The sequence below is a fragment of the Ceratocystis lukuohia genome, assembly GCF_044167205.1.
Source record: "Ceratocystis lukuohia strain C4212 chromosome Unknown Supercontig4_pilon, whole genome shotgun sequence".
NCBI classification, from domain to species: Eukaryota; Fungi; Ascomycota; class Sordariomycetes; order Microascales; family Ceratocystidaceae; genus Ceratocystis; species Ceratocystis lukuohia.
Window position 1 is genome coordinate 2,584,748 of NW_027263523.1, and position 21,609 is coordinate 2,606,356.

Consider the following 21,609-nt stretch of genomic DNA (forward strand, 5'->3'; position numbering starts at 1 on the left):
CTCAGTAGCTTGTATGTGGCTTTTCTCTGGTTTATTGAGAGTATGCCTGCCTTCACTCTCATTCTTATTAGAGCTCAAGCGGGAAAAGCCGACACCACTAAACCCAGTAGAGCCTCGGGCTAAAACCATACTCTCGGGCAAGCTAGTAGTCACATCTAGGTGTCCACTCGGGGGCTTTGGAAAATCCCAGGGCATATACTGATTAAAAGACACATCTTGTGCGGTGCAGTTTAGTTTGTGCTTTTTACAGGACGGTCTAGAAGACGCCACGTCAATGTCAGCACTCAAGAACCGCTTCCGATTCTTGGGAGAGATGAACTGTCGCACATGTGTCATAATGCGTCAATTGTCAGACAGCTCAGTCTATGGCAGCAGCTACTTATTCGCAACGTATTTCAAGGCATCTATGAGCAGTCAGTTAGTACGACTTTCCATAACGATCATGATACAATGTAAAGTTAAGGCATATTAGTTGGCTGCAGCTCAGGTGCTATATAAAGCGAGTTTTGTGCATCATATCAGGAATCATGCAGCGGCTTCGTCCATTCCTCCTTCGAATTTGGAAGTATTGTCTGCCTCTGCCTTTGGTCCTGTTGACATGGGATAACCGGAAAACGTGGACTCCATGTAGAGGCAGCTTTTAGTTGTGAGACTTTCTTGGGAGTTCTCGCCATGGACAAGAGTCTTATTGGTGAACGAGAATTAGCAAAAGAGTCACCGTGGGAGCTTGCGGCTAGCGCCATACAAGTCCCACATGTGAAAGAACGAGAAATAGACAGAACCAGAAGACATTACCCATTTGACCTTTTACCAAGACATCATGGCTAGCATTGTTGGAATGAGATGGAATGAAGAATATATGGTTAACCTACTATTTGATCAGGACTGGGCAATGTAGAGTCCGGTATTGAAGGAATACTATGAAGAGCATTGCTAGAAGGATAGATAAGGCTGAGAAATGGTCTATAACGATCGTCTATGCGAGGCTGAATAAATTATTGACGCGTTGTAGGAAGGTTGTCAGCAAACCCTTGTTGTTGTTGGAAACCCTAATACATAATAGACTAGGGTTATCTATTCTTTACAAAGGGCCTAGATTGGTCAAGGTTGGCCAAGAGTTGTTAATGGACTCAGTGATTCATGGAAGAAGAGTGAGACCCTAGATTGAGTTCCTGGAAATGATTCAAACCTACATTACATACTAGTGTTATATATAATACAACTTATTTTCATAGCTTGTCTCTAGCTTTGCTTCTTAGGTTTCATATTGTTTTTTACGTGGATCTATAGGATGCCCCACTTGTGCATAAATCGCTTATGCAGTCATTCATCCACAAACTACGCATAAAAATAAATAAAAGCTTTGGCTTGCGATGATGAACGACAGCGGGGCACTTCTGGCTTGTTTCGTTGTGCTTGTTCTTTGGTTCTTTAGCTCTTTAGCTATAACAACTATAACAAGGGCAGCACTTAAACCTGCTACTTTTCTTCTTGAAAAAGACCAGCTGGCTTATAATCGCCATACTTGATTCTTATCGCCTGCACCTGCGTTGTGATACCCCGACCTTGCTTAATCGAAACCTTTCCCCTTTTAAACGACTGCCCCCGTGATTTATCCATCCGTCGCCGATCCGCAAATAAACTTCTTCCCGGGGCCCAAGTTAGCATGGATTTCCTCAAGTCTGCTGTGGCTTCGGCCATGGCAATGCAAGGCCCGCCGTTTCCGTACAGCTTTGGGGACCGAGTGGACATTGACCAGTCGATATGGACCCTAAATAATGGCACCAAAAAGGTAGACCGGGCCACCTAGACTATGCGATACTGTTTCCCCTAGACATACTAACAAACACCGGCACATAACCTAGGAGGACGGTTCAAACTGCAGTATCTTCTCCTTTGACATCACGGCCAACCGCTCCCGTCTTCCCCTCGCTCGCAATGCCCTCAAGAAAATGCGCACAATGCGTCATCCTGGCGTTATCAAAGTGCTGGACACTGTTGAGACTGAAACCTACATCTACATTGCAACAGAGCGTGTGACACCACTACGCTGGAGCGTGAAGCGAAAGAGTCTGAGTCCTGAGACCATAAAATGGGGACTCTTCACCATTGCCAGCACACTTAAGTTCATCAACGAGGATGCCCAGTCCATACACGGAAATGTCAGTGTGTCCTCTATCTATGCCTCAGAGAGTGGCGAATGGAAGTTGGGCGGCTTCGACATACTCAGCAGCATCAAGGACGATGATGCCATTATTTACACATATGGCAGCCAGGTGCCCGGAGCTAATAGGTACGCACCACCAGAGGTTGCCCGGGGAGGCTGGGATTCGATTAAGAAGAATCCGCATGCTGCTGTTGATTCGTTCAACTTTGGCACTCTAATATTCGAAGTTTTTAATGGCGACTACTCCGGCCCCGACCAGGCTGGCCAAACCAAAAGTATCCCCCCAACAATGCAAACTGGCTACAAGCGACTTGTCAATCCAAGCCCTAAGTCCCGTCTTACCGTGGCACACTACCTAGAACAGGGCAAGAGATCAGGCTCCTTCTTTGACTCGCCGCTCATCAAGCTCACAGACGGAATCGACAACCTAGGCATGAAATCAGCAGAGGAGAGAGATGCCTTTTTAAATGATCTAAATGAACTTTCGGACGACTTCCCAGAGGACTTCTTCAAGATGAAGGTATTGCCCGAGCTACTTAAATCAGTTGAATTTGGTGGCGGCGGACCTAAGGCTTTATCTGTAGTTCTTAAAATCTCGACTAAGCTTTCGGAAGATGAGTTTAACGCCAAAATTACGCCTGTGGTTGTGCGTCTGTTTGCAAATCCAGATCGAGCCCTGCGCGTAGCCTTACTGGATGGGCTTCCTCAAATGATCGATCGCCTCACGCAACGAATTGTCAATGACAAGATATTTCCCCATATTGTAAGAGACAAAGTAACCATGGTTTGTGTTGTAAGTCTGTATTTATATGCTAACTAGCCCAACAGACTTCCGGCTTCACTGATGCCGCACCAATAGTTAGAGAGCAGACACTGAAGTCAGTCCTCACTATCATTACCAAGCTATCTGATCGGACTATCAATGGCGAACTACTTCGGCTCTTGGCCAAAACGCAGAATGACGAACAACCCGGAATCCGTACTAACACAACCATCTGCTTGGGAAAGATAGCCAAGCACCTCAACAACTCATCTCGATCCAAGGTCCTACTCGCCGCCTATAGTCGCTCGCTGCGTGACCCATTCGTGCATGCACGCAATGCTGCACTAATGGCCTTTACCGCCACGAGTGAGTACTTTAGCGATGAAGAATGCGCCGCCCGTATTATCCCTGCCATATCGCCGCTACTCATCGACAAGGAAAAGATTATCCGTGATCAGGCTCGACGCACCATGGATAGCTACCTCAACCACATCCGCAAGGTGGTTGCCAACATGCCTGATAGCGCCCTACCACCGCCAGGCTTGGAGCCGTCAGGCTCCACACCTCGCATGGGTACACCGCAACCTGCAGCCAGCGGCGACTCAGCAGGTAGTTGGGCTGGCTGGGCTATTTCATCGTTTACCAACAAGCTTGCCTCTGCTACGGGCGAAATGACGGATGCCAGTGGGGGGAATTCAGCGACGGGGCCTAATCAAAACCCGCAACGTGCCCTATCCCCATCTCAAGCAACTCATTCCCAGACTCAGTCCCAGACTCACAAAACTACGACCGCCTCCTCTCTACATCGTCAAGCAGTCAAATCCCCACTCCTGTCTTCATCACGCATACCTTCACGCACAGCCTCACCGGCTGTTGAAGATGACGCTGGCTGGAACGTCGACAATGACGATGACGGTGCTGATGCATGGGGCTCAATGGATGACACCGTGTCGGCCACTGAGGACAAAAATACAGCAGAGTCAAATGACGACAATGACGATATGTGGGGCGAGCCAGCAACAGAATCATCGCCCCCACCGAAGAAGGAAACCGTACTATACGACGATGGAGGCGAGCCTGACTTCGCCGGCTGGCTAGCAGCGCAGTCCAAGAAGCCGGCCGCCAAACCGCTACCAAAGGGCCTGTCAAAGAATGGGCCAGGCCGCAAGCCGACAGGCGGGGTGGCGAGTCGCCCGAAGCCAGCGTCGAAGCCAGCGGTGCCCAAGAAGATTGATACAAAACCAAAAGATACTGGAGATGATGATGGTTGGGGTGATGGCTGGTAAGGCGGGGGAGGGTGGGCTGGTGTTTGGGGTTTATCGGCCGTTCTTCCAAGTCTTTTCAGTAGGGTGTTGCTTATCGTTTGGAATATTCCCGGGAATACATAATGGTGATGATATATATCATAAATAGACAAGACCACACCTCACCACCTAGTATAATCCACATAACACGGACAAAGCGGTGTATATAAGAGCAAATAAATGTGTATACAAAGCAAGCCAAACCACAACACAACAAACAAGCAACCATGAGAATACCTCCAGAATAAGAAGATCAAGCAGAGACCAGAAAAAGAAGAATGGAAATAGAAAGAAAAAGACCGTTTATCCGTACTCCAAAGATAAGAAATAAAAAAAGGGAAACGAACCAGACGAACATGGAGGGAGACGCAAGCAAGGGAGAAACCGAAACAGAGAAAAATGGGAGAAGAATCAGAAACAAGACGCCGTTAGTTAGTGCACCCAGAGTAAAAAAAGAAATGATGGTGAGAAAAGAGAAGAGAAAAAAAGCGACAAGGCGTATAGAGAAGAGAAGAAAAGAGAAAGAAAAATCAAAAAGACGACTACAGCTAGCAGTCTGCTTCCCTTCCTTCCCAGCATGTAAATCTGCAGGAAGCAGTACCGTACCATAAACCAAACCCGTCATATCAACGCGCTTCTGAGTAATCGTTAAGAGCAACACACACAGCGCCGCGATGGTGGCCGTTGTACTGGCGAATAACCTGCTGGCTGCTCAGCTCCCAGAGGCGAGCATAGTGATCGGAGCAAGCGGTGACGAGGTAGGCTGAATCAGCGCTAAAAGCACAGTCCCAAACCCAGCGCTGGTGGCCAGTGAGGGTGGCTTCCTGATGGAAGGGCTGAGGCTCCTGGCCAGGCACGGCCTCGGTTTGCGAGACCTCCCAGATCTTGGCAGTGTGGTCGGCACTACAGGTAGCGAGTTTCTTAACGTCAGGCGAGAGCAGAATGCGTGTGATGAAGGTTGGATGGGCTTGGAACTGCGTGATAGGGATAAGTTCGGTGCGTTCAGGGCCTGGTATCAACTGCCAAACAAAGACACGACCCTAGAGTAAATAATGAGGGGGTTAGTTGGGGTATGTTACTGAGAAGATGGGACATGGGGAAAAGCAGTTGATGAAGAGAAGGAAATAAGAAGACAAGAGAAGATCACTAGTTAATGGAGGAGAAGAAGAAAAACATACCATAGTATTTCCTGCGCATAGTAGCGTGCCGTCGCTGGCCACCGTCACGCTAGACATGGGCGTATCCTCTTCGGGGATTAGTTGATGTGAACAATTATTCTCAGCAAGATCCCAAACACGGACGCTTCCTGAGCGGTCACAGCTGATGATCTCGCCCTGGTTAGGGTGAATAACCACATCGTTGACAGGGCAGCCATGCATGTACGTCCGCTGGACAACGCCATTACGCGTTTCCCAGATGCGCACCATGCCGTCCTCAGAGCTAGTGACCATCCATTTGCCTTCGCAATGGAAGGCTACACCGGTCACGTTGCCGGTATGACCGACGAACTTGAGTAGCGGGTTGGGATTGGTGGATTTGATATCGTACAGCTCAACACGGGCGAAGCTAGCGACAGCGACAAAACGCTTATCAGGCGAAATGCAGAGTCTGTTTACCTGCGAGTCTGGATGCTGGATCGTGCGGGAACATATCCCGGAAAGAGCCTCCCAGAATCTGCGCGACAGACGACGTTAGTCAGGCTGGGTGGGCAGCGGGGTGTGCATGTGGTGGATAAGGGTGTGGGTGTAGAGGAGGGGAGAGGGGAGGGGTTAGTCGTCGCGAGGTCGTGAGGGAGGGCGGGAAGGGCGCATAAGTTTATTACCGAATGGTGTGGTCATAGCCAGCTATAGAAGAGAGATAACAATCGGGAGGTCAGCAATTGCTAAGTAAGAGGGAAGACGGAGGCGGAGCCAAAATAGAAGTTGTCCTACTAGAGGTGTTCCTCAGGGATGCTGCAACATGACTTGATCGCAAAGCCTTGCCTGCTCTGTCAGGTAGGTGGGTGGGGCTTGGGGGGACTTGAACTAACCAGTACAAAGAATGACAGACATGGCCGCTGAGCTGCGAGTTGCGAATGGTAAAAAGCCTGGTTGGTTTTGCTTGGCCTGTCTCTGGGAGGAGACGAAGAGAGGGGAGAGGGGGGGGGGGGGGGGGGGCTGGGTATAACCCAAGTAATAGAATACTGTCCAAGAGCGTGTCTCTCTCTCTGCCTCTGTCTCTGTCTCTGTCTTGTGTCTGTGTGCTTGTGCGCAGCGAAGATGACGAATACAAGAACAAGAGCAAGTTGTTAAGAAATAATCCAGAGAATAAGACGAGAAGAGCAAGCTGGTGATTTGGGGGAGAGGGTGATCCTGCTGTGTCGCCGCGACCTAGGAAAAAGGAAAGAATAAATAAAATAGAAAAGAAAAGAGAAAAAAAAAAGAAAGAGAGGGATAGAATCAAGCCAAAAATGATTGCAAGACTGCTACATACGAATGTGCATTAAAGAAAGCAGGACAGCAGCAAAAAAAGAGCAGGAAAACAAGGCTGGACAAGGCAAAAAGAAGGTCCCCAAAACGGACACAAGCTGGCGAAATTGTGGGGTTTAGCGACAGAAAAAGCGGAAAAGAGGAATTGCTGAGTCAGCCGCTAGCCAGCTCAATACTTTAAAAGCGACGTCTACCGCACCTCTTGTCTTGCTTTCTCTTTCCCTTTCCATTGGTCTGTACCCTTCACACAAAATGTCTTCTTCTATCCTTTCACTCCTATTTCAGCTGCCCTCATCATGAGTTGGTTGAGAACGACCTAAAGCAATAACAAGACGCTACTTCTCTTTGAGCTTGCTTGGTCGTAACTCAAAGCTCCCAAATCCGGTTAGGAGAACAGCCTCTAAGCCAAAGGAGCAGTTCTACTAGTGCTTTCCTTAAAAAGGCTACTTGGAGAATTCAGATCCAACAACCCCCATCGCCGCATCTGCTTATACCTCTCGAGAGGAGCCAGAATATCCACATCTTTTGGGTCCTCATGGCAAAATCACAACGTCACAAGCGAGGCAGGAGAGTGTGATGGCGTCTGAACAATAAAATCCCGACGAGCTGGCCACGATTCCAAGGCTATGTTGAATCGTGGCGTACACCTGCCTCGCCTCTACCAACGCTCATTATTTCCGATCTTGGCCGACGTCATCCGGACAACCCGAAGCTCAGAACGCATGCTCGAAGTTTAAGGCAATTGTCTAGTCAAAATGAAGGCTAAATGTTATGGACGCATACAGGTGTTCCTGAAATGACCAACGCATTATGCCTGACATGACGTCAGACCTTCTTCAAGAGAGTCTCCGATCCCAATGGCAATACGCCCCCTCAAACAAGCATATGGAACTTACCTACTAAAACATCTGCAAAACTTATTCTTGTGTCTACTGTAGGAGAACCCGCGTGTGTTCCCAGGGCGACCCATATTTCTCTTAAAGAAAACATGCGGTTCCTACAGACTGGCACGATAAACCCGGACATACAGTACTAGAATACACCAAAAAGACAACTGAAGTCGAGCTTTATTTGAACCACCAACAAGAAAATCTCAGTTCAAGCGGAAACCCCCTCTGGCCCAAGAAGTCTAACAAGCTTTCCTAGCAATATGACACCTAGATTCGCATCTGGACACATATTAAAGGCTTTGGGTGAACTTTTGACTGTATTTTTAAACATAGCTTATTCCTATACATTAATGGTTATCTCAACTTCATATATATATTAGTGAATAAATTAAGTTAGCAGATTCATCTTACAGTTACAGTTCTTAGTTTGCCTATCCTAGATTCATAAATTTTGACCAGCTATTTTGACCAGCTATGATCTATCCACTCTTGGGTATGGAAGGGTACATATGATGAAACAATGATAGACACGAGACAATAGGCTATGGCCACAGCCCTAGTAGCCCCGCCTACAATGGCATATGGTGACATACAGTGATACACAATGGTAGTGACGGCATGGCTTGGAACTTGGCAGAACCGCAGGAGCGCTTGCACTTGTGCGGGGTAGTCGGACAGCAAATTAGGTGCATTGTTGGTTGTCGCTAAGCTATCATTGGGCGGTAGAAGCCAACACATCAACAGATCCAAGACATTCAGGAGCTTCTGGGCCAATGATTTGACAGCCCATGTCAAAGCTCGCATGTGCAGGATCAACTAGACTGTCTGCACCAGAGCAAGAGGCATTAGGAGTTGCCCAGAAGAGCCCATGGGCAGCTGAAATGAAACGCTACGACGAGGGGAAAGTCAATAGCTTTTAGCGACAATTCACTGCCTGCAAATTATTGGATGGGCTAGTCAGCAGGATAAAGCCACATTCCCTATAACATCAACAAAATAAATATGGCAAAACAATGAACATGGGTATTACAAGCCGCCAAGGCCGTCCCCACAATCATGCTAGCAGCAGACATGGAAGGCCGGATAAACGTTAGCTAGTCGAGGAGAATTCAACACCCATCACCCTATCAAGACGTACACTACTATAAAGTGTGATTCATGGTAACTATCCCCCTCATACTACCATTGCCATTGACACACCCTATACTAAAACTCCCTTGATACCTTGTAGACTAGGTAGGCGAGGCTCCATCTCAGGGAGCGGAGATTGCTTTTGTTAATGTCCACCGCACAATGCCAGGTAGCTTGCTTGTCTCAATATACGAGCTGCACTTGTCGAAAGCAGGCAATGCTACTCTTCCTTCTGTTCAGGTGCTTAGCACAGTGGCGGTGAGGTCTTTATAGAAGTTCCCCAGCCATCAGTAGCTCTCGTTTCCCGGAATATCTCATGCGTTAAACCACTCCTAAGGGAAAAAGATGCGCACCTTGTCCCAGCCCAGCCCTGCACTTGCTTCCACGGGAAGTTGGCCGAATTCGGTCTAGAAGTCTGGGGTTTTGCGTCTACCCACCCTGACCGTAGACAGCCGATGCGTGGTGGCTTGTCTCTAGGGAGCAAGTCTCCCGAAAACACATGGATCTGCTGATGACCAGACCCTGAATTAAGCCATATGTAGACTGACACAAAGAAAGGCTTTATTGGCAAGCCGACTAAATGCGTAGCTGATAAAGCCTTGGTTATTTCCGTAGAGTTCGTCATACGCGTGGCTTACTCGCAGTTCTACCGTAAACGAAGCACATAAGACGAGGTCCTTGCCGCCACGTCTCCTGACTTCTGGGGGTTATATCTGTTGTAGCAAATTCCACATGTTCAATCCTTTAGTGGGCAGATTTTTGTCTTTTTCTAGTTGCCTAAGTTGATCTCTCGGCTCGGGTCTCCTAGAAGCGTGACATCGTCTGGTGTTGTGTCCATGTTCCATTTGTGTTTGCCTTTTGCTCTTCATTGTCAGTTTTCCGTATTCTGTGCGTCGTTTGATCTCTGTGGCTCCTGTGGACGTTGGATATATTCAAGTTCAAGTTCCGGGTGTTAAAAGGGAACGCAAAGAGATGACACGCTTCGAGTGACATCAGATAAGTAATGCAAGTTACACAAGAAAAATCACAAATTTTTCAAACGAGGAGAAAAGAGGAGAGACTATCCGAATTTCATAGTTTTATCTGTGAATATGGGAAACTACTTTGTCCGTAATAGTTGTGGGGCTAAATCTCAAAACGAAGGGCTTCACTCTAGAAGTAGCCGCGGCGCACTTTGAACCTACCCTCAAACCTTCCCCCTAAAACTCACTGTTTCTATCGGCTCTGGAGACTCTGGCCTTGACCATATCAAGCCTCCCTTTGTCAGTTGTCAGTCTTCCAGGAATGATATCAAGATCCAAGACCGAGTCCACGACATCATCGCCGAATCTACCTTTCACTGGCTGACAGCGTCGTTATACGAGCAAACCCCGTGTAACATGGCTGCCCTGCAGACTCGTCTGAAAACGTCAAGTATGTGAAGGTTTTTCTATTAAAAAAAAGAGTCCGCTCCATGTGTGACTGGCCTCGAAACAGCATCCAGTGCACCCTTAAAGCAATATTCCCAAAATGGCGAGCCTCTTTTGACAGCGGCTGCAAAAGATTACCCAGGAATGCAATACATGGCCATGTGTTGGGCTAGTCAGCCAGCTTTATCGAAAACCTAACGGCACTCGCAGACAGCCATGTCTCATCTCCAATATATCAGCATCGATGACGGCTCCTAGCGCTGTCTAATAGGCCAATACAGGGCTCTACTAGAGAGCTCAATCTCGTACGATATTCCAAGGCTAGAAAAGAATCAAAGTGGCACCAGCCGCAAATCTTGGCATCAGGCGAGTTAAAGAGTGACGTCCCAGCTCAAGGCCCAACGGAATCTTTGGAGGTACGCAAAAGAGGTGCTGGTCACACTAAATACCGTTACTTCGTCTTAGGCTGCCATCTGCAGGTTGAAGCTGTATCACATTCACATGATTCACAGTAGGTACACTAAACTAAATCAGATAAGCTTTGACTCAGATATTGCCCAGCTCGAGTCAGGATGCCCAAGGGGATAGATGCATTAAGCTTAGGCAGCTTCGCGTCTGCCAAGTTTTCGCAGAGAGACTTCAGGGTTTAGATGACCGTCATCTAGCTTCAAAATTAGCTTGCTAAAGGTTCATTCATCGTTCCTGCCAAGATAATTGCCTAGCTTATATTTCCAAAGCCCTATAGACCACAACGTGCTAAGCCCTCCAACTTGTATTGCGTTTTTATAACAACCAATTTCTCCGTAGTTGATAGAGTTTAGTCCGTTGGGAGCGTCTAGGCGAACCTAACGCAAACTCTGAGCTAGGGCTTTAGATGTGCGCTTGTTCGAAACAAGGCAAGTGATAACATTTGATTACAGAGAGCAACCTCCATCAAACGAATGCTTCAAATTATCCGGGCTACATCTGATACCTGGTCCCACCTTCAACGACTTCCACATCAACCTACAGTGAACGCAGGACAGGCTAGGATTGGCACACAGAACCGCAGCGTTAAGTCCAAAATAAGAGTGTGTGCGTTTATATCTACGGCCGGTGAGCCGCTGTCAAGCAGCACGAGGGGGAACAGGATTTGTAGTATACCCGCGAGCGATTGTCGATTCAAACGCGACAAGGACTACGGACCTCCACATCGATGGAAGCATTGAGGCATAATTGAACTCTATTCTAGACGACTCAAATCATCTCATATTAGACGCCTTTCATTAGCCTATCTCAACGCTCCCCAGGCCAGTATACTCCGTCCTCCCCATAAACCGCTGACCGACACGTTGGATAGTTATAACACTAACAGCTAAAGGAGACCTAATTTCCAATGCAACTCACATTAGGTCATACTAGTTCTTCGAAGGCAGCTTGCAATGCTCTGGAGGGGGTACTCTCAGCATGAATGGTCTCTCGCATCACTACAGTAGCAACTCCATTGCCTAATCGCTACTATTCATATCATGAAAATTCTCCAGGCATGCTCTTGAGATCCCAGCTTCGCAACATTTTGAGTTCCTGTTGTGATATGACGTCTCAGTCACTAGGTGCCACCTCACATAATTGAGACAGAGACCGCAAGTTACATGCAGCCCTCGCAATCTTGTAAATAGACTAAATTGGAAAATTATTCTCGTGCAAAATCGACACATTCGCTATATGTTTGCATCATAGAAGCATCTTCGACTACCAACAGCCACAGGCTAATCCGCAAGTGTAGGGGTTTGGCCAAACGCGCAAATCCGGGCGGTACACGCCATTGCGAGAACCGCAACTCCTCCACAGAAAGACAAATCAAGAGTCAGTCCTTCAGAAGACTGTTGACGACCAAGCCAACTACACCGATACTGCACGCCTGCACTGATGTTGGCAGCATCACAATGGTTTAGATCGCATCAACCCCAACCATCAGAACCGGGCACTATATACCAATCTATCTCCAGTCCATATCCACACATCGTGACTGAGTGCGCCACGGTACATCTCAGATTGCGGTATCCGCTCAGCTGTGTCAAAGGCTTCCGTATAATCCATGAATGACTCATTGTGGCATTTATCTGACGGATAGTGATTTTTAACAGGAGTCTTGGCTTATCGAAGGTTTAGTTTACGAGACGAGAAGACGGTCAGATGAAAGATTTCCGAGTCATCACTGGCAGGAATGGAGGAATAGCGAAGTGCGGTAATTGCCAGTTTCTGCAACAAAGAGTAATAATATATGCCTAAAGACTAGCGGTGAATTGGCTGATAACACATAGAGTGGAATTCATGCCTATCAACTAGTATAAGTCCGGTTGTATATGTTCAACTCTTTCCAGACATATATCCTCACAAAGCAATTCCGCCATTCCCCATACCTAGCAAACCCTACCATTGTGGAATCACGCCAGTTTATTAGGCCAGTCCACGATGCTATCCCCAAGGCAAAGTTGGGGCTCGATCCAGTCTCTCTCCTGTATACTGCCTGCTTTTTTTGCGCACGTATTATTTAATGTTTCCAAAGCATCTACTCCATTTACATCAGTTCTGAATTGTCCAAATTGCCCGACTTCTAGCTGAATCTCGCAACCTTGGGTTCGACGCTATAGATTATCTCATACCAGAATTATCGCAGGAGGCCAGCCAATGACTTCAGACTACCGACTATATATAGTACAGTAAAAACGCAAGCATATCCGTAGTCTCCGCAGCCCAATCAGAGGTCGCCAGGATATTCGTCACGTCACGTATCGATTCGTGTCAATAAGCCAACACACGCCAGCCGTTCATGTTGGCAACATTCTGCGTCAGGCGCATCGCATAGCTCAGAGTCGGCGGTGAAAAATAAGCACAACAGTCCCACCAAAAACTACCCACTACCGCCCCGGGTAGATGTTGACAGTCTGTGGGTCTGTCCTATTACCAATCACTATTCTCCTCAGATGGCCAGACATTGTCTATCTCTAGTTCTACCAGGGCATACCAAACACCTAGAGCCATAGCCAGAGCTAGAGCCAAGCCAACTAAACAAACTAGCGGGGCACAAGTGGGGTCAAGGTAGTTCTGTGGGGTTGTCGCCAACCTACACTTGCACTTACACGATCTATTTCCCCATCCATCACGATTGTCAATCCATCGCTTCGTTGGCCGTTCCTAGCCGGCTCAGACTTTTTAAAATCAAAGTAAATATTTCCATATGTAAAACATACAAAGAAACAAAATGAGCGCACAGAACAAAGCATTGGCCCCGGGTCCGTCACTTCACGAACCCTCTTCACTCTCTCCTCCATTAACAACCATGACAGGTAGACCATCCTCATCCTACCTAAAATAATCAATACCAAGAGGCAAGCAAAGAAAAAAGACATCCAAGTCCTTCCATATTCCTTTTATCAGCTTAAGCTAACAAGCTTGGCTGGATTAACAGGAAACAAAAAGACAAGGAAAAAGAAAGAAGCAAAAGAACGAAAGCCAAAAACAAAAGTAAAAAACAAAAAAAAAAACAAAAAAGCGTAGAAGACGCCCTTTCCTTCAAGTTAAGCAAGTTCTGGGGCCGTCGCAATCATTGCCGTCAAAATCGCCAGGCCAGCAGCAGCCCCTCCAAGAGCAGCAAAGCCCACCGCTTCAACCACTGTCCGGATACGCTTTCTAGGCCTTGCCTGATCTGCGCTGTTTTTGTTATTGTCGTCGCCATAGCAGGCGTTGGTGCTGTGGTTAGCCTCCTCGTTTCGCTGGTTTTCACTGTTGCTCTGGGGCCACCCATAAGCTCTCTCATGAGTATTTTTCTTTGCGGAAACAGGTGGGGTAGAGATAATCTCAACTTCCGAAATCGACCCCTCAGCAGGACCCTGGTTTTTTGATAGCAACGCCTCGTCTGTAGAAATATCATCAATCTTGCGCTTTTTAGAAGGAGATGAAGGAGTCGAAATAACAGACAGATTAGATATCTTTGCCTCATAAATTCTTTCGCTAGGAGGGGTCATGATTCGAGACTCATCACAAGCCTCAGGAGTTGTAAACTGATTCTTTGTTTCGCAAATGCAGACGCCAATATTAACAGCAGCTTGGGTATCCCCTTGACTAGAAGGCGGCGGTGGCGAGGGCGAAGTGGTTTCTTCATCAACGGCGGGTGTCTCTGGGATCTCGGATAGAAGATATGAAATAGGGATTATTGAAGTCTCCCCTGTGCTGTTGCTTCTGTTGGCAGAAAAAGAAGCCAGATTGGTACTGGAAGCTGACACCTGGCCAGCCTGGGATTCCAACTCCGTTTGCAAAGCTGGAGTGGCCTGTGGGATTTCCATTGCAAGCAAAGAAGCCCCAGGCTCTGCAGCCAAGTCATCAATCTCTTCGACATACGCAAGTGTCTCGTCTTCTGATCCTGCTGTTTCCTTCTCATGCACTTGAAAGTCAATGTCATCATACCCGAAAATCTCATTCGAGTCAATGCTATCAACATCTTCTCCCTCTGATTCAGCCTCGTCGCTATAGTCCATGTCCATTTCCAAATCCGAGGACAGGAAATCCCCTGATTCCGGGCCAGCCGCAGGGGTTTCGGTATCTGTGTCGTGATTTTCATGCACGGCTTCACTTTGGACTTCACTCTGGGCTTCACTTTGGACCTCGCTTTGGACTTCACTTTGAATAGGCCACGAAGGTTTGAAGGAGGGCAGGACAGCACCATCAAGCTCTGAAATACGATGAAGCGGGATGAAACCAGCCTCCCACAGGCAGCCAAATCCAGCTGCAACTTCTCGGGAAGCCTGTGCATTTGCTTCGTCGTTTGATTTCGTATCTTCTTCGGTTCTTTCTTGGGACGTTTCTTGACTAGCATCTATGACCTGTTTTTTCTCGCCGCAGTTCTCTCGAGTATTCTCGGCATCTGACTCATCGTCAGACAGGAAGACTGGTGCCCTATATGTACCCGTTTTGTTAAGAGTATCCGGCTCGGAAATAGGCCCGGGGGTGGCAAGAGGAAGACTCCATGGCTGTTAGTATCTGCCTGTATTCAATCAAATTCGCAAGTTGCTGATCTCTTTTAGCGGTAAATACTCACTCAGAAATAGACACTTTGAAATGACAACTCTTCATAGTCTCAGCCAATTTTCCAGTCAAGATGGCGAAGTTAACGTCATCTCCATCTTGGACGAGGACATCGAGGCCAGGTGGGAGAGTTGTTCCGTTTAGTGCAGTCCCATGGTAGCTTCTGCAGTCTCTGATATATACGGACTGTATTCCTAGGTCAGTTGACGTCATGATTTCGGTTGCTCAATAGAAGTTGCCCGCCAACGGAGAGTGGGATCTAGGCTCACCTTGTTGCGGTATGAAAACTTGGCGTGCTCTCGGGATACAACGGGATTACGGAGTAGCCCATTGTCTGGACTAGCCTTGGTGTTTCCACGGCGGCGTGAGCTAGTGCTAGCACGTCCAATGAGGGCAGTATTCTTCTCTTTTGTGAGTTTGAGCGATCGTACTGGGTCACAGCTGTGATGGTTTGCATATCTAGCGGTGAGTGTTATGATGACTGGCGTTGGAAATCAGACGTTAGTACAGGATCGGCTATTTTCGCTATTAGTTGATGGGGTTTCTAAAAGATTACCTCCTTCGGGAGTCTGATTCGACTCCATGGTAGTTTAAGTGATGGTGCCTCGAGTTGAATATCGTGAATCTCCTTCAAAATTTGTGTGGAAGCAGGTGTGTCTGTATGGCACAGGAGAAAAGGTCAGGTGGAGGGCAGGTGGCGATTATGCTATTTTATGAAGCAACCAGGTTTGTTCTCTGTTCGGGGGTTGCGTTGCTGTGTACAAATCAGGCAGACAAAGTTGATGTAGATTGAGGCGAGGCTTCACATTGAAAGAAGGGAAGTCGGAGAGGCAAGGCTACACAGCTAATAAGGCAATCAAATAAAAAGAGATGAAGAAGCGGGAGAAAAAATTCAGGTGGGAAAGAGACGATAATGATGATGAATAACGAAAAATAAAAAAGGAAAGAAGGTATCAGATTTTTTAGAAACAAACAGACAATAAAGAGTAGTTGCTCTTCTGAAATAGCTTAATAACGTGAAATGAGGGGTTGTCCTGGTATGGCGAAAGTTATCGTCAGCAAATCCATGATAAGGGCAATAACCATATTTAGTCAAGGGCTTAGGCTTAGCAGGTTCAGAACTTGGAGGCTTAATGCTAAAAGACAGAAAGGCTTTCCCAGCAGCTTGATGTATGACCGGCTCAGGCAGAAAGCACGGGGATAGGCACGGGATCAGGAATCCCAGCCAATGAGCAGCAACAGACGGTAGCAACAGAAACGTGAGATTCACAAATCGGCTAGTTGGGGCAGGCCGCTGAACTGGCAGCCAGTTGGGGCGAGGGGTTTTTTTAGTTTAGGGAACTTTACTATACAGAATCGCCTTATTGTTGGAGTACTTTCTGGTGTCTTCGTCTTGGACTTTCCCAAGCCAGTCCAAAAATACAAATAACAGCGACAATAGCAGAAAACCGTCCAATGTTCTGGTATCCGCTTTGCCTTCCAACTTCAACTGCACTTGCTACTTACGCCTCAAGAAGCGATGACGACATCTTGATCTTATCTAATTCTCTTTCAATACGATAAGAATCTCTACGATACAATAGCATCGCGCACCTATTCCCAGGCTGCATGTCAGGACAACCCCTTCCCCACTTCCTATATCATTGTTTATCATCACCATTATAGAAGGAGTGCAGCTAAATAAACCCCAGGTGCGTAAAGTGTTTGAAGTCGCCTTGTTTCTTCTCACCTTTCTTGTTGCTCCAATTCTATATAACATGTGACGGAATAAACGAAGCTATTTCAATACCCCGCTTTTTAGTCTGCCGAAACCCTAATATTCAATACAACCCTTACTGTGCACAACTTTTCATCGTGTCTTCAAACAACGCCAATTTGAACTTTAGCTTTGTTTCTCTGAGCAGACTTTGCTGAAAAGGAGCCAACCGCAGCTTTAACCCTTGTGCATGGGATTGCGGATTAAGGACGCAGCTTTTACCAAGCCACAGGCCATCGTGATGACCACAGCCTCAATTAGGAAGCGCAGACCTAGTTTATAGATAGCTCTAACAGCTACTAGAAAAACATGGGGCATTTTGATAGCACCTGTAAGGTACCATTCAAGGAGCCTCTGAATCAAGGCCCCTTTCAACGAAGAATAAATCTTGTAAGGAGGCTGGGCAGCTAAGCAGACTTGATGACCGCTTTAGGGCCTCTTGGGACTTATCTTCTCAGGCTGTTCAGTCTTTTATTCAGCTTTTCAGAGTCTTTCTAGGGGTATGCACACGGGCCTGTGCACTGGGCTGTTTCTGGAAAATGGCACTGCTAAATAACTTGTCCTTAACCTGCTTTAGAAACAAGGATAGCCCCTGTTGATTGGCAATTAACGAATTGACAGGCTAGACACAAGTGGCAGAGGGACATCCGTGATGGGAGAAAGCCGTACTGGATAGTAGAGATTGCTTGCTCTTCAATATGAATCTTTACTCGCTGATGCACAGACACCGACACTATACTATTCCACCACTGTGGTCATAAAGTGGCCCAAAAGACGGCCAGAAAGAAGCCTGTCAGGTCCAGGGCTGCCTAAGTCTTATTTGCACATGAGCAATGCATGGTACACACTGAGCCTAAGGACCAAGAAAAGGCTCTCCGCATCCTGATTCGCCGCCCTGTTCACAAGAGAGGCACACAGGATGTCGCAGTGCATGCAGATGGGTGATGCATCTAGCACGATAAAACGGTAATAGGATCTAAACAGAGCAGTGGTAGAAGCAATAGTCCATGCCTCTTGGTAAATATGGGAAACACGTGCGGTGCATGTATCACGTTAAAGAGAGGCTAGTACGATTGATTTGTCCGATCTGTGTTTGCGTGTAGGGTTACTCAGCGAAATTCAAGGAAGACACTTTTTTGGAATTTTGGACACCGAAGAAGAAACTAGCCAAAGGGAATCATCTTGGAGAGTCAGACCATAGATAGATCAAGCTCATACATCGGCAAGTGTTTCGGGTTGGACGAAAAACCGCTTTATGTATGACCATAGGGCCACATACGCAGTGACCTTGGGTCTATGGCACACTTCTGGGAAATGAACAGGAGTCACAAGCATAGGCTTGCGAGTGTGAACGCTAGCATCGGTGTTGGGCTCGAGTTGGCGAGCTGTAAAAAAGCCATATAGGAGTCTTGTCTTTACACCCCTGCCATATACGCACTGGACTGGGCTGACTTAGGCTGGGGACTAAGACATGGAAGATGGAATAGTAACTGTGCTGCTATCTGTGTACATGTGTGGTAGAGACTGGGCAACGATGACGGTGACAACAGAAGACTAGGGAGAGAGTAGAGACTAGGACGAATAAGAAACGATGCGCTCGAGAAAAACGCTGGGGATGAGGAAGTAAGGGCTCTAACTGGCTTTGGAAAGTATGGCTGCTTGTTGCGCGCTACAAAGTTTGTAGGCAGGTACACAGCATAACACAGCATAACACAGTAAGTCACACAACACAATATGTGGTACGCTGGTACTCCTTGTATCTCTTTTGCGCCTTGTGCTTGTACCTCCTGTATTTGCTTGCAAGCACCTAATTACCCGCCCAGGTTGAAATTGGGGTCAATCATGGGCTTGCCATGTCTTTGAGGCCACAAGGATAGCATGTGCTTGTTCTGCGTCCTGTGGCGAGCCAGTTGTCTCTCTTCATTTCCCCTTGGGCCAGCCTCCTCTATCTCTGCAGCGAAAGGGTCAGTCAGTCACCCATAGTAAAGGTCTACTAATACATTAAAAAAGACTGAGAACTTGGCTTGTGCTTGACAGGGTCTTTAATAGGGCCATATTGTACCTTTCCGTACAGAATTGGCGGTGATGGTACCTACAAAAACTAGTGCCTCGCTACTGGCCTAACCGTTCTTGTGGCTGTATATAAGCGAAGATTAGCCGCCGGAAAATAGTTGTGCTAGTAACAGCATGGAAAGACTGCTATGCTATTGTTTGGTAGTTTCTAGCGCTAGAGAACAATAAATAAAAAAGACAAGCCTAAAACATGTAAGATGACAGCGGTGAGACGACAACGCGACAGCAACGCAACATCAGGAAATGATAGAGGAGGAGGACCAGAAAGAAGTCTGGTGCCTGTGTGAAGCCCAACTCCTCAATGTCCCCTTCTCTCATCCCTGATTGCCTCTTGAATTAAACTCCCGGCTTCCCCTTCGTGCACCAACCACCCCGTCTTTCGCGTTTAAGCCGCCGGATTCGACGCGTTACCCCCTGGTCCCCTGGCCCAACACGCTTTCTTCGGGCTCGGAGAGGGAGGGAGGGGTTCCCTTGCCCAAGTCTCCTCTCTTAGGTCTGTTAGTGGCCTTTTGTGTGAGATTTGCCAGCTCACCCCTCACCTGTTATCCTTGCACAGCCCCGGTCGCAAAGAAAGAAGGTAGAAAAAAAAGTGTTTCTGAGCCTTGCTAATTCTCGTTCTTGCTATGTTTGGGCGTAAGTGGCCTTTCGTTGCTGTTCCTGTGCCAGCCCTGCGACTTTCTCTGTTCTTGATTTGACGTTGGCTACTGGCAGAGTAGTATTTTAGGTAAATATCTTCGTCGCGTCCTGAGTGTTCCCAGCCTCTTAAGAAAAAAAAAGACGACTAAAGTGGAACACGATGGGAATTTGTGTGATTGAATAGTATACTATATGTAGACACGAAGCTAGAGCACTCAATGACGTTCCGGCCAGCTGCTTTCCTTCTTGCTCGGCGTTTTCTTCTCTTGTGCTAATTTGGAAGGAGGTACGACAGTTATAGGCATCGTACATTATTTTCTTTTGGGCTTCTTATTTGTTCTTCTGTTCTTCTGGTCCTCTTTTCCTCTTTTCCTCTTTTATTTCCTTTTCTGCTCTCTTTGCTCGCTTTGCTTCCTTTCCTACCTTGATATCTTTGGTGATATATCATTGGCTTGTCTGTATCCCACATAAAACAAACAGATTGGGCCGCCCGCTTGCCTACACCCGTCTTGTTTGTCGTTGTGTTATAAACTTGAGCACTTCGTCTTGGCCTTCACCGCCTTTCAATTGACTTTATGCACATTGTGCTTGCTCTAGATTCAGGCTATCCTTTACGTTTCATTCCTTCCACTTTCCATCTCTCGTCTAATTAGAAACTTCCTAAAAATTCGGCTTCCACCCATTCTCAGCTTATGATACTGCCACGACTTCCCAATTCAAATCGGCTGCCTTCCCTTTTCGACAAGCAATGAAAAATTTGCTTAGGAGAAAAAACCACACAAAATCATCACGACCTTTTCTATTTCCCTCTTCTCTTGTCACCGTTACACGCATTTAGATATTCTCCACGCCCACGCTCACATTCACACATACCTCACGAGCTTCCACGAGTTCTTAATACCGGCTGCATTCCAGTCCAGGTGTCGGGTTCTGATACCATATTCTCTTGTTACTATAAACGCATCCTCCCATCAGGAACCAGACCGACAAACATACCTTGGTCTACTTGTGCTTTGCAGCGACGTCCACGCGTACAGCTCACTGTGCAGGACATCTTGACGCTTCCCATCGCATACCCTTGTCATTTTATTTAGGGTGAGTACCATCTAACTATTCGATTGTCCAAGTCACGGTTAAGATCCTACCTATCACATCCCACCAAGTCCACCTAACTCCATCTATTATCCATCCTCACGCTCACACCACACCACACCACACCCCCGTCCCCCAATCCCTGGCCCTGGTCCTTGCCCAAGCAAGCCTGGATTCTCTTCATTTGTTTGCCTCTGGTGTTGCTATTGCTACATATGCACCTCTGATTCTTCTTTTTTTCACGTCTGCCGCGGCTCTTGCTTCTTGCTTTTCTTCTTCCCTCTTCCCTTTTTTCGCTTGTTCACTTTTTGTCGTTGACAGAATAAGTGAGTCTTGTTGTTCTCGTCTTTTTAACACTTTCTGTTTGAATAGTCGGGCAACAGGGTTATTCTGATTGGTGTAAGGGAAAACTTCTTTTTCCCTTTTCCATTTTTCTGCTGTTCGGGCTCTCAGGAGAGAACGAGATAGGAACGCTTGGGTTTGTGGCCTTCCCACTATTGCAACTACACATGCACCGTCAAACACCGTCACACCCAAAAGTCGACCAGCATAGGAAATAAATCGTTTGGTCGCGCTATGCTCATAAGACTTCCCCATATTTGCAAACTTCTTGCTAACTGTTGGTATCCCTTTCTATATTAGCGCTTGCCTTGTGAATCTTGTCCTTTTCCTCCATTTGCCGCGACTGCATATCCAACCTCCTCATTTTCGCGAGGTTATCTCTTCTGCATCTCAGCCCACTTCAAGTTGTGCGCAACCAATCCTGATTTAGCGTCGACATCACAACGAAAGGCGCATAGCACAAGCACAACCTTGGACATACTGCTATTTCTCTTCTAAATTTCTGTTGTCATTT

The 21,609-nt window shown here is 47.1% G+C and overlaps 3 protein-coding genes across 3 annotated transcripts; 1 reads left to right on the forward strand and 2 right to left on the reverse strand.

Annotated features, from left to right (window-relative positions):
• Positions 1 to 1,961: 1,961 nt before the first annotated feature.
• Positions 1,962 to 4,216, forward strand: HOO65_040597 (putative inactive serine/threonine-protein kinase scy1; the record flags this gene model as incomplete). Its single annotated transcript, XM_071002636.1, has 2 exons — positions 1,962 to 2,930; positions 2,996 to 4,216. 2 exons carry the CDS (start codon positions 1,962 to 1,964, stop codon positions 4,214 to 4,216), a joined length of 2,190 nt encoding a protein of 729 aa, XP_070859440.1.
• Positions 4,217 to 4,860: 644 nt separating this feature from the next.
• Positions 4,861 to 6,285, reverse strand: HOO65_040598 (Target of rapamycin complex subunit LST8; the record flags this gene model as incomplete). The annotated part of the gene is made up of 3 exons (XM_071002817.1): positions 4,861 to 5,274; positions 5,413 to 5,858; positions 6,264 to 6,285. The coding sequence occupies 3 exons, from the start codon at positions 6,283 to 6,285 to the stop codon at positions 4,861 to 4,863; spliced, it is 882 nt and encodes a 293-aa protein (XP_070859441.1).
• Positions 6,286 to 13,692: 7,407 nt separating this feature from the next.
• Positions 13,693 to 15,780, reverse strand: HOO65_040599 (uncharacterized protein; the record flags this gene model as incomplete). Its single annotated transcript, XM_071002677.1, has 5 exons — positions 13,693 to 15,133; positions 15,210 to 15,382; positions 15,466 to 15,637; positions 15,697 to 15,712; positions 15,753 to 15,780. The coding sequence occupies 5 exons, from the start codon at positions 15,778 to 15,780 to the stop codon at positions 13,693 to 13,695; spliced, it is 1,830 nt and encodes a 609-aa protein (XP_070859442.1).
• Between the last annotated feature and the right edge of the window lie 5,829 nt (positions 15,781 to 21,609).